The following is a 15584-nucleotide window of genomic DNA, read 5'->3' on the forward strand; positions in this document are numbered from 1 at the left end:
TTGAAAAAGATTTAAATGGTAACCCGTGTCCAAAACCAAACGATAAGTTCCAACAGACTCAATTGAAACTTTGACATGATTTCCCATAAAGATGTGTTTCTCAATTTTTTTTTTATGGGTTGAGCTGTATGAAATCCCTGCATCGTATTCAAAAAATAAGCTTTAAGCTTATCTTTCTTTTCGAACCAAACTTTACGTTTCGGGCAATCTTTCTGTTAATGCCCTCGCTTTCAGCATAAATGACATTTGTCTTTATCTGGCCCTTCTTGTGGATTTCGACAAAAGATTCTGTCAAATTTAATTTCACTCTTAACCCTGAATAGGGTTTATGTAGAGTATATATATACATGAACATTCTATAACCTAATGGGCCATATTTCCGGCCCATTTAATCATATATAATAATAGAATATCAACTAATATAACATAGTCTAACACCCCTCCTCAAGTTGGAGCATGCAAATCACAGATGCCCAACTTGGATCTAAAATGGTCGAATAATTGTTTCCCAAGAGTCTTAGTGAGAATATCAGCCAATTGAGAAGTCGTGGGAACATGGGAAGCAACAATAGTCCCATTCTGGATATGATCTCGTAAGAAATGTAAATCCACTTCAATGTGCTTGCTACGCTCATGAAACACTGGATTATGAGCCATATGAAGAGCTGATTGGCTGTCTGAGTACACATGCATACCCGATTGAGGTACTCAAAGGAACACCATGACCCCTTGTAGCCACTTCAACTCACAAATCAAAGATGATAAAGATTGATACTCAGCCTCAACGGAAGATAAGGCCACAATTGGCTGTTTCTTGGACTTCCAGGACACGAGAGAATAGCCAAGAAACATCAACCACCCAATAAATGATTTCTGAGACTTGGGACAGGATGCCTAGTCCGAATCGCACCATCCAGATAACCGAATATCACAATTACTCCTCAAGAGTATACCCTGTCCTGGGGCATTCTTCAGATATCTCACAACCCATAATGCTGCCTAATAGTGATCCTATAATGGGCCATGCATAAGATAATATATGTACAAAGTAAGCTATATCATGTCTTGTGAAAGACAAATATATCAATCTCCTCACCAACCGTCGATAGCTCTCCGGATCCTCCATCCGCGCACTCACTAACTCCTCCAACCTATGATTATGCTCCATAGGAAAACCAACAGGCTTAGAACCCAGAAAACCACACTCGGAAATAATATCTAGAACGTATTTCCGTTGACACAAAGAAATGCCCTCAGCACTCCTGACAACCTCAACCCCCATAAAGTCCTTCAGATCTCCTAAGTCCTTCATATGAAAACATGATAATAAATATTGCTTGAAGGCCTTTAGTATCCCCAAATCACTCCCTGATACTATCATGTCATCCACATATATCAAGACATGTAAGACAACATCACTGCTCACAAAGGAAAAAAGAGAATGATCCGAACAAGACTGAATAAAACCATAAGAAAGCAAGGCAGTTGTCAGTTTGGCAAACCAACAACGAGGCGCCTGTTTCAGTCCATAGAGAGACTTACACAGGCGACACACTTTGTTGGTATGACCGAACTCAATACCTGGTGGTAGGCGCATGTATACTTCCTCTGTCAGATCACCATGGAGAAATGCATTATGCACATCCATCTAGTGCAAGTGCCAACCCCGAATAGCAGCAACTGCAAGGAAGGCCCGAACAGTACTCATTTAGACAATTGGAGCAAAGGTCTTAGAGTAGTCAATCCCCTCAAGTTGATGGTTGCCAAAGACAACCAGACGTGCCTTCAAGCGCTCAATTGACCCATTAAAATTGTGCTTGATCTTGTAGATCCAGAGACTGCCCAATGCCTTCTTCCCTTGAGATAAATCTTCCAAACTCCACGTTCCATTGTCCTCCAAGGCTCGTATCTCACTCTGCATGGTTGCACGACATCTAAGATCACGAGAGGCATGTCTGTAAGATTTAGGCTCAACGCCTATAGAAATGGAAGCCAAAAAATTCCAATGTCTCATAGAGAATAAATTATAACTCAAATGATGTGCAAGAGGATACCGAGTACCTGAGGAAGGGTTAGAGCCAGATGAATGATGTCGAAGGGGGTAATATAATCATTCAACCAAGAAGAAGGAGTCCGAGTCCTCATACCTCTGCCCAACTGTGGCTTCTTGACGCTCGACTGTGGCTGTTCAACGCTATACTCGCTCGCCTGCTGCACAACCGGCGAACCAGGCTCCTTAGTAGAGCCCTGTGTATTAGTCTCCTTCACTGAATCCTATGCACCAACCTCTTCGCCCAAAGCCCTCTCTGGCTCATCAGACACCATGAACTATCCTACCGAAACCTGGTCTAGTGCCTCCTCCACAACACTAGTGGGAGGAATAGAGACAGGACAATCCACATGGGCAAAAGGAAAATCATTTTCATAGAAAACAACATCACGAGACATAAAAACCTCCTTAGTTTCCCAATCCAATAACCTCCACCCCTTCTTATCAAGGGGATAACCCCAAAACACACACTTATGACTACGACTAGCAAACTTGTCACGACGAGAGTGTAAATCAAAGGCATAATAGAGGCAACCAAAAACACGCATGTTAGACAGAGTGAGAGCGGTACCATATAACACCTTACAATGAGTACGATAGCCCAAAACACGAGAAGGAGTCTTATTTATCAAGTAGCATGCAGTAAGAACACATTCCCCTAATACTCAATAGGAATAGAACTCTAGAACATGCGCACCTCTAGCCTGCGAACCTCCAGTCGAGGCACCTCCAACCGTCGCGCCTCTACGCCTGGGATCACCACCTCGCCCTTTACGCTGTCGCTCAAAAAACCACTCCGGAAACCGATGCTTATCAAAACAGTCAGCAACATCATGTCCTGTTTCTTACAGTGAGAACACACCAACTTGGATTTATCAATCAAATTAGAAGGGCGAGAAGATAAAGCAAAGAGTTCATGCGAGACGACATTCTAATCAGCATTACGGGCATCCTCAGCTTCACGAAGCGTCTGATAAGCACTGTTCAATGTGGGTGGGGGTTTCTACGCCAATAATGCAGAACGAGTAGCAGAATACTCAGAGCTCAAGCCCCCCCAAAACTGATGATAATGCTCTATATCACGTAAACTCTACAACTGTGTCGGGGGCCTGCCACACTCACATATCGGAAGAAGAAATAAAACAACTTGCTCCTCCCATAGGCATTGTAATACCCCAAAGTAAGAAGAGATGGACATCTTCGCAGACTGGTTACAAGAAGACAATTCACGAAGAAAGGAGTTCTGACGGGTTCCATTCGAAACAGCTTAATGCTCCTCAAGTAGACTCCATAAAGGGCCCACCTCATCACAGTAAGGAATCTCACCACGCAACTTAAGATCAATGGTGTTTAATACCCATTGAACTAATATTGCCTAAACAACATGCCAATCCTTCAATAGTGCCAAATCACTCTCTGGTTTCACCACAGTACCATTTAAAAAACCCATCTTACGACCAGCCACCAAAGATAAACGAAACGATTTTGACCACTCAGCATAATTATTATCCTTCAAAACAATAGGAGTAATAACGAGACTGGGCAAATCAATACTACTAAAAAAAAATGGGTCCTTCGGAGACTGGCTTCCACCAGTCGCGCCTGTACGAACCGAACCAGCAACTCCATCGAACGCCGCTTGCTACAGCAACGTCACAAGCTGCTGAACGAATCTCGTCTCCGTGGTCAGGCCGCCGGAAGACTGCAACTCCGCATCGAAACTCGTCAAATGTAATTTCATTCTTAACCCTGAATAGGGTTTGTGTAGAGTATATATATACATGAACATACTATAACCTAATGGGCCGTATCTTCGGCCCATTTAATCATATATAATAATAGAATATCAACTAATATAACATAGTCTAACAGATTCATTTATCTTTAATATATTCTTGTCAATCAAGTCTTTCTTAAGTGGTTTCCTTTTAGCTCATGTCTTACTCGTGAGATGTGCATAATAAATTATTGGTTTCTTAAATCTCGCTTTCTCTTGAATTAGCATGGTTTTTAATAATGCACATTCTATTTATCTTTCAGAGTATTATAGTTCATATGAAATTGATCGTACTCTAAGGGTAAGAAATTGAGAATGACCGTTACCTTGAGAATGACCGTTACCTAGAAATTATTATTGACTTTCATTCCTATGATCTTTAGTTTGCTGTTATATTCAGCATTTCAATAATATGATCATGCATAAGACGGTAACCGTCAAACATTCATTCCCATGATCTTTAGTCTTGCTGCTATATTCGTCATATCAATAATATGCTCATGCATAAGACGATAACCCTAAACTCTAAACAATCGTGGTTAAAGTACTCATCAGTGTCCCATCAAGTGATTTATTGGCCGAATCAGACTATGAACACTTTTCCACGAACTTCATGTATTCCTTAGCACTTTCAGTTTTTTTTGTGTGGACTTGATGTTACTTTCCATAGTCATTCGCATAAACATTAAGCTGAGTTGATTATATCTCTATCAAACTTTATGGAAAGATATATATATCATCAACACTGTTTATATAAGTAATAGAACTGATTTCTCACTTAAAAGTGTCGAATCAAGATCCAAAACCTTTTGAAATTGAATTTATTTAAAAATCCCTGGAACTCTGTCCATGATAAATTATCAATCACCTCACTTATCCGTCAACCTCGATTTGATTATATCTCTATCAAACTTTATGGAAAGATATATATATCATCAACACTGTTTATATAAGTAATAGAACTGATTTCTCACTTAAAAGTGTCGAATCAAGATCCAAAACCTCAAGATGAAATTGAATTTATTTAAAAATATTGTTAAAAATCCCTGGAACTCTGTCCATGATAAATTATCAATCACCTCACTTATCCGTCAACCTCGATTAAGATAAAAATAATTGGGGTGAGAGAGGCTCGAACTCTCGACCTCAGGATCACTCTAGCTATGAGACCTACGCGCTAGCCAACTGCGCCACCACCCCTTTGTTGTTATGTTATTTAATATAATGATTGATTTTTGTTATACTATTAATATCTGAATTTCGAAAAAAAGTAATATAATATGTAAAATAACACTTTATTTAATTTTTTCGCGAATAATAGATGAATTGAAGTAGTATCCAAAGAATTTGGATTGGCCCTTGATGTGCCCATTGTAAGCACCATTTTGCATTCTTTGTTCCAATTTAAAATGCTTATTTAACCATTTCAATAAGCATTTTATCTTTCTATTTGGTTAATCTAGATAGTAATATTCTATTTTTGGTTTCTTGATTTAATTACTCTTTACAAATTTTATTTTTTAAAATAATACAAAAATATATAATATTTTAATATTAAAAGTAATAAAAACAACTTAGCTTAGTTATTGGTTTTTTTTTTGTATAAGTTAATTAGTGATTTATGAAAAAATCAAATCTTGATAAAAACATTAATATTTAAATTATTTATACATGACCGACCCTATGAGAGGAGTGTAACTGTACCTATGTCTTTGCATGAGTACATTTCAATTATTTTTTCTAACTCTAATAAAACAGGACAATTTAAATATATATATATATACTTATAGAATAAAACCAAACAATTTATTAATTTGGCATCTCACCAATCATGTTTCCAACGTAACCATATGCTTCCATTATTAGCTTCGAATAAGATAAGCTAAAAGTGCATATATAATAAATATGTCGAGAAAGAGACCGTTCTCGCGTTACAACTTACAAAAATGAAGCCGGCTACAAAAACAAACAAAGCCTAACATAAGCTAAAAATGAAAGATAAATAAATCCAATTTCATCTTGAGGTTTTTGGATCTTGATTCGACATTTTTAAGTGAGAAACCAGTTCTATTATTGATATAAAAAGTGCTGGGGATATATATCTTTCCATGATTTGGTCACATGTATGACTAATTAACAAAATATTTATACTACAAATATCAAAATTAAAATAATACCATAATTTACCATGAATATATAAACAAAGGTTTGATAACTAACCAACCATATTAATAAAAAAAGATTTAAAACTTTATAAAACTTTTTTATAAGAGTCTTCTATTTGAAAATAAAGAAAGAGATATAATATTTTTTTATGATTAATTTGATATCTATAAATCTTCTAATTTAGTCATTTTGGTGACTAACAAATTAATCATAATATAAGTATATTATTAACAAATAACATAATTTGTAATGAATATAAATTTTCTAATCAGATCACTTTAGTGATTAACAAATCAACCTTGATTAACCAACCAACTTAATTATATTCATTAAAATTTAAAATATTATAAACATTATTTTTTCAAATAAAACCTTAATAATAATTTAAGATGAAACATTTCCTTCTATCTATCATCAAACAAATTCTTACTGTGATAATATTTTACCGTTCATATTACTAGGCAGTAGGTAAATATAATTAATTTTTCATAAACTGCGGAAAAACTTAATTGACTGTATATCTTTATAAAGATGAGGCAATTCATTAATATATTATATAATAATAATATAATCACATCATAATCTATTAATTGAAATAAGACAAAAAAACATCATTAAGAGAGGGATCATTACTTTGCTGATAATTTTGACTCTATAATATATTATTATTATTATTATCAAGCATCATCTTCTACTTGTTTAGCTTCATTTTCATTTACTGAACTATATATATATATATATATATATATATATATATATATATATATATATATATATATATATATATTACAAATTAAATCATGTCTTAAACTAAGATTCTAACATGTTAGAAAACATTAAACTTAAGAAATTATTCTTTAATAATATTTTTTTTGAACTATATGATTTTCACCGCGATCATAATACAGTAATACATACCTTGAATATAGTTATGCTGATCTTTATGGCATTATTTCGAAATTGTGCTTTTCTTTTATTTTTTAAACAAAAGATCGGCTCAAACTTACTTGTATAGTAAAACAAAAAACTACCATCCATAAAGTTCTTATTATATACTTAGGGGGCGCTTGGTTCAAATAAGGGAATCGGAATATGAATGGGATTGATAGAAGTGTGGAATGAGAATGAGTATAATTGATAAAAGTGTAGTGTTTGGTTATGAGTATTAATCATTCTTAATACCATTGATAGTGTTCGGATATTTCTATTCAACGTTTAGATTTATAAAAGATATATTATTAATATTATTTTGTAATTGAATTAGATTAATATTTTTATTTTTTTTATTTAATTAAAAATATAAAATATTATTATTTTCATGTTATAATTGTTTAAAATATATAAAATATTGAAGTGTGTTCTAATTTAATAAAATATAAATATCTAATATTTTATTATAATATTATAAATATATATTTTTTTTAAATACATATAAAAAATAGTTGAATAATTTAATATTTTTTATTTATAAATAAAAATTATCTATTAATAAAGATAAAATTTTTAAAATATTATATATTAATAATTAATCAAATGAAATATAATATTTTACATAATAATATATACTGTAACATTGTATAATATTTTTAATAAAAAAATTTATTAAAATATTTTATATCTAATTTTTCTAATATTTTTTCAATATTTATTTTATATAAAATTGTTATTTTATTTTTAAGTTTTTATATTTTAATTAATTTATTATAATTTTATTATTAATATATAATATATAAATTAATTATATAAAAATAATTTTATTATTATTAATTATTATAACTATTTTAAAATATTTATTTTATTAATTTTATTTTATTTTAAATAATTTCTCAATATTATTTAAATAATTGAAATAATTTATTTCAATAAATAAATTAAAATAAATTATTTTTTTAATTATAAAAAAACGTCTAATATAATTATAAAAGAAAAAATATATATAATATTATAATTATAATTATAAGAGAGAACGTGGGAAAGTGGACAGAAAATACATTACAAGGGAATGAGATTCATTCCTCCCAATTTACAAAGGAAGTGATGATTCATGAGTATTGTAATGAAACTCATCAACCAAAAACTTTATTTTATTCTTTTTCTCATTCCTGAGTAAAAAAACTCACATACAAGCATCCCCTTAATGGACTTTATTATTAGAAGTGATCCTCACGTTGACTAAACATATTATTATTCTCTTTGTAAACCCTAATCTGTCTGGTTCTCCAGTCTTCTTCACTTGATTCATTCCTACTAAATAGCTTGGTTTATTCACATAGTATCAGAACACTTGGATAAAAATTCCTGGTTTTAACATCATGATGAACCCACTTGTAGTGGTGGGTGACGGATCAACATCGAATCAGAAGAAAAAATACAACTTTGATCAATTATCCCTTCATAGAGTTGGCAACCCCAACTCTATCATCTGTTCGACGATTCTGATAGGTGACAACTACTTTGGCTGGTGCAAAGCGATCAAGTTAGCCTTATTGGCAAAAAATAAGTTAGGGTTTTTAGATGGATCGTGTCCTAAGCCAACTGATCCCTTTGATGCTCGACGATGGATGATTGTAGATGCTAGGGTTCGATCTTGGATTATGAACTCGATCTCTGAAGAACTGAAAGGATATTTCCGAGGAATCTACACTACACAAGAACTCTGGGCTGAAATCAAAGATGGTTATGAAAAGAATAATGGACAAAGAAGATATGGGGAAGCCAAAAGAGAGGTTAACATTGAAGAACAATCTGTGAACTTCAATGCTATGTACATTAGAGACAATCAAGGATTCAATAGCCCGAACTTTGGAAGAAGCTCCAACTTTAACTCAGGTAATTTTTCTCATTGATCACATGAGAATATCTCAAAAATCAAAATGTCTAATAAACAGTTTTCAAAAAAAGATTAACTCTGTTATGAATTTCAGCTATGTCTATATGATTTACACAAATTAAATACAACTTGAATTAGCTACTATTCATATTTGTAATAATAGAAATTTAATGCATAACCTTTTTCTATAAAAACACCTTTAAATGTTTTCTACCAGATGGTAATAAGAAACTTATCAATGAAGTAGGATTAGTATTATTAAATGAAAATCTACAACTTGTAGATGCTATGTTTTTGCACCAGACTTCAAATAATATGTGATGTCTGTTGCAAAACTTATAAAAGAAACTAATGAAATTCAATTTCTTTCAACCGAATATCTTGTGCATGCAGGACCTTGAAAGGAATGCTATTTTGGGAAAAGGACTAGAAAACATAACATATACTTCTTCTTTTTTATATAAAGACTACTCTTTTGGGAAAACGTATAGACTACCAATTGAAATGTGCAAATGGTAAATCAAGCCCATATAACCCAACTCATATTCAACTCATATTAAATTTGATAAACTCATTATCCAACTTATATTAATGAATAATATAAGTTGGGTTAAATTGGTAGTTTGTAACATATTTATTATGTTTTTTACTCGTTTAATATTTAATACGTTTTTATCCCGATTAACACATTTTAATTCGTTTAACAATTAGTTTTACATAATTTAATACGTTTTTGACTTATTCAACACATTTTTAAATGATTTAACTAATATTTGATTAGTTTGACATGTTTTGACTCTCTTAGTACGTTTTTAGTTTTAACAAATTTTAACTTGTTTTAATCAATTTCATACATTTTTGGCACGTTTAACACTTTTTTGCACGCTTAACATATTTTGGCACTTTTAACAAATTTTTGACATGTTTCAGCACGTTTAACACAATTTTGACATGTTTAACATGTTTTTTTGGCACGTTTAATACGTTTTGTACGTTTAACACATTTTTGACAAGTTTAACATATTTTTGACACGTTTTGGCACGTTTGACATATTTTGGCACGTTTAACACGATTTTGACATGTTTAACACGTTTTGACCCCATTAACACACTTGTGACACATTAGATATTTTCGGTTAGTTTAATTTGTTTTTTACTCCATCTAATATGTCTTTGACATTATTATAATAATTAATTCTGTATAAATATACTATAATTAATAAATAGTTATTCAATTAATTCATTACTGCTAAATAGTTTGGTTTAGTAACATTTTGATTTAAAGAAAAACATATGATTTGGTTTACAGCTAGCAAATATTCAAAATTACCAAGCACTGATTCAAAACCCTTGAAGATTATGAGCTATAATGTCTGGTTTCGAGAAGACTTGGAACTTGAAAATAGGATGAGAGCCCTTGGAAGCCTCATTCGTCATCATTCTCCAGATGTCATATGTTTCCAGGTCTTCTTCTAGGTTTTTTTATCATCTTTAGGATATATCAACTTTTACCACTACTGGTACGTGCTTTTGTAAATTTGCAGGAGATTACCCCCAATATATATAAGATTTTTCAGAAGTTCAACTGGTGGAAAGCTTATAGCTGCTCTGTTTCACTTGAAATGGCAATGAAAAAACGCTATTTCTGTATGCAGGTGAGATTCAAAACAAAACAAAAATGTCATTTTTTTTTGTAATAGCATATGCATGATGTTTTTCTTGTCATCAAATGGTGGCAGATGAGCAAACTGACACCGATATCCTACAGAAAATATCCATTTCTTAATTCCAAAAGGGGTCGAGAACTTTGCATAGCCGAGCTCGAGATCAAGCCTGATTTGTCTTTACTGATTGCCACCTCTCATCTGAAAAGCCCTGGCCCTGGACCATCTAAATGGGATCAAATGTATAGCAAGGAAAGAGTTCAACAGGCGAAAGAAGCCATGCACATCCTTAAAGAATATCCTAATGCCATTTTCTGTGGAGACATGAACTGGGAAGATGAGTTGGATGGTCGTTTTCCTTTTCCAAATGATGGATGGTTTGATGCTTGGGAAATGCTAAGGCCATGTGAAAATGGATGGACTTACGATACTAAATCGAACAAGATGTTGTCGGGTAATAGGAGTACCCTTCAGAAGCGGTTGGATCGTTTTGTATGCTGCCTTAAGAATTTTGAAGTTAGTGGAATCGAAATGATCGGCTTGGAGGCAATACCCGGTTTGACTTATTTTCAAGTGAAGAGAATTAAAGGGACAGTATATGAATTTGAGCTGCCTGTCTTTCCCAGCGATCATTACGGTTTAATCTTAACAATCAGCTTGAAGTAGCTTTCAGCTTTTATTGCAAAAACGACATTTTGGTGGATTTCCTTGTTGCGGTTATGTTGTTGCATAACTATATATAGTTTTATGAAACTTTGCCTTAAATCTGAATTATGTTGTATAACTACCGTTTTATGGAACTTTGCCTTAAATATGAATGATGAAGTGTCTTTCTTTTTAATTAAGTTTAATAACTGTTATATAATAGATTCCATTCAAATTAAGCTTATGTAGCTGGTTAAGAATTAAGATGTGAATAAAACTCAATAATCTAAGAATTAAAATTACTATTAAGTACTTTTTTTTGTACATTAATTTTTCATTTTATTAAATTAATTTAGATACCTAGGACTTAAAATTTTAGATATTTTAATTTATTAAGTTTTGTTTTAATGATAATTTATATTAAAAAGAATTGTTTAAATTCAATGATAAAACATAAAACATGACATTAAAAAAAATATACAAACAATTTATTACATAGGTTATTAAGTAAAGAAAAATGATTAACTTTCCGTCTATCGATTTTCTGAACAAATTTTAGAAAACATTGATAATTAAAAATTAAGAATAGTTATCTTATATTAATATTTAAAAATATATATTAGCTGAATTAAATATTCCATTGACTGGAATAAAATGGCAGTAATATATACGAAAAAGTAAAAAGAAAATAAAGTGTTAATTAAAGTTTTATAGATTTGAAATTAAAAAAATGGGTAGCAAAGTTTCATGAACACTAACAAAATACCCTAATTTTGTAGTCTAGTATCAAATGAGTCATTAAACATTAAAAATATCATGTATAATTATTTTCTTAGTTAAGGTACTCTTGAATGCAAATCACTAATCGGCTATCATAATTACATGTTGGTTTTATGTTCTCATTAACTTTAGGCGTACTACATTCGCATTCATTAATAAACTTGAATAATCATGGTTTAAGATTAACCTCCATACAATTATACGATGAATGGTATAATAACCACATTTCTACCACATTAATGATGGATGTTCTGGCTCTGGCTCTGGCACCACAACCTGATTTAATCTCGTCTGAATACATACATAATCTTCTTGATAATAATCCAATTTAACGAAAACAATGTTGGATTGTCTTTTTACTCTACCAATAAACTTATGAATGGTGGCGCTTTACTTCAAACTAATTAAAAATTGCGAACTCACTTAGTTAAAACATATTGTGATCAATTTGGGACACGACACGAGTAATAATTACTGATATCACAATCGTTATGGCTAATAAAATTAAATATTAGTTAAATTGGTTTTGACGTCTTATTTTTTTATTTGAAGGATCATTATCACTTTTGAGACTTATAAAACTGGTTAAAAAATTTGATTCTTCCAAGTTCATCACTCATACTCTATCTGAAATCACTCTACTATTTCCGAAAGGTGGGTCAAATTGATGACTCGTTCAAATTGAAAATTTGTTATATATCCACGCTTGTTTTTTGTTTCGCACATTTCGTGTTTCGCACATTTTGTTGATCAATCAATCGAGGTACCTCTTTTGTCGGCCTCTTTTACAACGAATGGGTTGACTATTAATGTTTCTTATCACCAACAAATTTATGATTGTTATTAAGTTTTGTTGAAAGCTACACTAAATATTTTTTCTCAAATTGCAACTACTCGAGATAGATGCATATCAATCAATGATTGTCTTATGATTATGGAAACCTCTTTAAAAATATTAATTCTACATCGAATCATCGATGATTCGTCATTCCTCGCTCATGGTTATTATGGGTAGATGTGACATTTTTTTTTGTATTAAAAAAAATATCATTTAAAGATAAACAAATAAATGATTCATCTTGTTTTTCTTCTTTTCTTTTCTTATATAATAGAAACATTATTTAAACATGTTATTACAATTTGAAGACACATGCATCTTCAAATGTCTATGTGTTCGTGTGTCTACGAGGATATTATGTTACGTTAGCGTGACAAAGTACTGCAGCGATCTGGTAGAGCAATATCAAATTCATTCTTCAAAAGTTTTACTTTCTGTGGAAGATGATCTTTTGCAAGATTCTAAGAAACTCATTATAGTTGTGCAACAAGAATTTGAAAACTTTGTAGTCCAAAGGGCTCTCAAACTCGCTAAGGTTTTAGTTTAATTACTAATTTGTGTTATTTTTACTTTTATTTTTGTTATTTTAATCGTCTATTTAAACAATTGTAATTGTGGAACAATTAAATGATCTTCATATACATCTCAATGCGGTGTTAGAATTTGAGTTTTCACTAGTCAAATATCTCACCGTGTACGGAACATAATACATATGTATCTGAGTGTATGAGAAAGATAAGATGGTCAATTTACGTACTAAAAATGACGATGAAGCTTCTGAACATAGGTTTTGTTTGTTTTTGAAGTTGGCTTCATTTTTGTAAGTTGTAGTAACGCTCAACATATTTATTATATATGCACTTTTAGCTTATTCTCTAATAATGGAAGCATATGGTTACGTTGGAAACATTATTGGTGAGATGCCAAATTAATAAATTGTTTGGTTTGATTCTATAAGTATACTTTGTTTAAATTGTCCTGTTTTATTAGTTTAAGAAAAAATAATTTAAATATACTCATGCAAAGACATAGGTACACTCCTCTCATAGGGTCATGTATAAATAATTTAAATATTGTTTTTATCAAAATTTGAATTTTTCACTTAAATCACTTAACTTGTACAAAAAAAAAACAATAACTAAGTTAAGTTGTTTTTATTAATCTTAATATTAAAATATTATATTTTTATATTATTTTTAAAAACTAAAAATTATAAAGAGTAACTTCGATTACACATTAAATCAATAAACCAAAAATAGAATATTATATCTAGATGAACCAAATAGAAGATAAAATGCTTATTGAAATGGTTAAATAAGCATTTTAAATTGGAACAAAGAATGCAAAATGGTGCTTATAATGGGCACATCAAGGGCCAATCCAATTTCTTTGGGTACTACTTTAATTCATCTATTATTCAGGATAAAAGAAAATTAAATGTTATTTTAATTATTATATTATTTTTTTCTGGAAATTTAGATAGTAATACTACAACAAAAATCAATCCACATAATAAATATAAAAAATACAAAGAGGTACAAAGGGGTGGTGACGCGTAGGTCTAATAGCTAGCTAGAGTCATCTGAAGTCGAGAGTTTCAGCGTAGACCCCAATAATTCTTATCTAATCGATATTGGCGGATAAGTGAGGTGATTGATAATTTGAATTCGAGTTATTATGGACAGATAGTTCTAGGGTACTTTTGCAATGTTTTTTTTTCACAACTTGAAAAATCGATTAGAAGATAAATAACATTCTAGTTTTCTAGTTGTCCATTGTTTAGTCTCATGTTATGGTTTAGTTCTACATGCATTATTTGATCTTTATAGATAAGTTTGATGATAGAAACGAATTAAAATTGAAAATTTTAAAATTTCCAAAATTCGTTAATTTAGGTTTTGTTACTAAGTACTAAATATTTTTGTTGGGGTGTTCATCAGTTCGATTTTTTAGTTATTCGAGTTTTCGGTTTTGATTTTATCGTCAAAACAACACAGGGGTGGTGGCCACCAATCAATTTTTATCTTAATCGATGTTAGCAAATAAGTGAAGTGATTGATCATTTGAATTTGGATTATAATGGACAGATAGTTCTAGGGTTTTTTAGCAATGTTTTTTTTCACAACTTGAAAAATCGATTGAAAGATAAATAGCATTCTAGTTTTCTAGTTGTCCATTGTTTAGTCTCGTCGTTATGGTTCAATTCTATATGCATTATTTGATCTTTAAAGATTAGTTTGACGATATAAACGAATTGAAAACGAAAAATGCAATTTTGAAATTTCCAAATTTCGTTTGTGTAGGTTTTGTTATGGTTCGGGTATCGAGTTATTCAAGTTTTCAGTTTTGATTTTATTGTGAAAAACACAAAGGGGTGGTGGCGCAGTTGGCTAGCGCGTAGGTCTCATAGCTAGAGTAATCCTGAGGTCGAGAGTTCGAGCCTCTCTCACCCCAATCATTTTTTATCTTAATCGATATTGACGGATTAGAAGATAATAGCATTCTAGTTTTCTAGCTGTCCATTGTTTAGTCTCATGTTATGACTCAGTTCTATAAGCATTTGTTCTTTATAGCATTCTAGTTTTCTAGCTGTCCATTGTTTAGTCTCATGTTATGACTCAGTTCTATAAGCATTTGTTCTTTATAGATTAGTTTAACTATTCAAACAAATTGAAAATGAAAATTTCCATTTTGAAATTTCCAAATTTCGTTTGTGTAGGTTTTGTTATTGAGTATTAAAGGTTTTTGTTAGGGGTTTCATCGATTGGGTTTTTGAGTTATTCGAGTTTTTGGTTTTGATTCTTCGAATTTTTATTTTTTTTAATCAAATTTGA

At 31.2% G+C, this 15584-nt stretch overlaps 1 protein-coding gene and 2 non-coding genes across 3 annotated transcripts; 2 read left to right on the top strand and 1 right to left on the bottom strand.

The window, feature by feature from the left end:
- Positions 1 to 4944: 4944 nt before the first annotated feature.
- TRNAM-CAU lies at positions 4945 to 5027 on the bottom strand. Its single transcript is given in 2 exon segments — positions 4945 to 4980; positions 4990 to 5027. It is a non-coding gene; the product is annotated as a tRNA-Met (tRNA).
- A 3278-nt stretch (positions 5028 to 8305) lies between these two features.
- Positions 8306 to 11153, top strand: LOC124912889. The gene is made up of 4 exons (XM_047453526.1): positions 8306 to 8822; positions 10109 to 10287; positions 10368 to 10478; positions 10563 to 11153. Exons 1-4 carry the CDS (start codon positions 8306 to 8308, stop codon positions 11151 to 11153), a joined length of 1398 nt encoding a protein of 465 aa, XP_047309482.1.
- A 3968-nt stretch (positions 11154 to 15121) lies between these two features.
- On the top strand, positions 15122 to 15204 carry TRNAM-CAU. Its single transcript is given in 2 exon segments — positions 15122 to 15159; positions 15169 to 15204. It is a non-coding gene; the product is annotated as a tRNA-Met (tRNA).
- The last annotated feature ends 380 nt before the right edge of the window (positions 15205 to 15584 follow it).

Source organism: Impatiens glandulifera, chromosome 8 (assembly GCF_907164915.1).
Source record: "Impatiens glandulifera chromosome 8, dImpGla2.1, whole genome shotgun sequence".
Taxonomy (NCBI): Eukaryota; Viridiplantae; Streptophyta; class Magnoliopsida; order Ericales; family Balsaminaceae; genus Impatiens; species Impatiens glandulifera.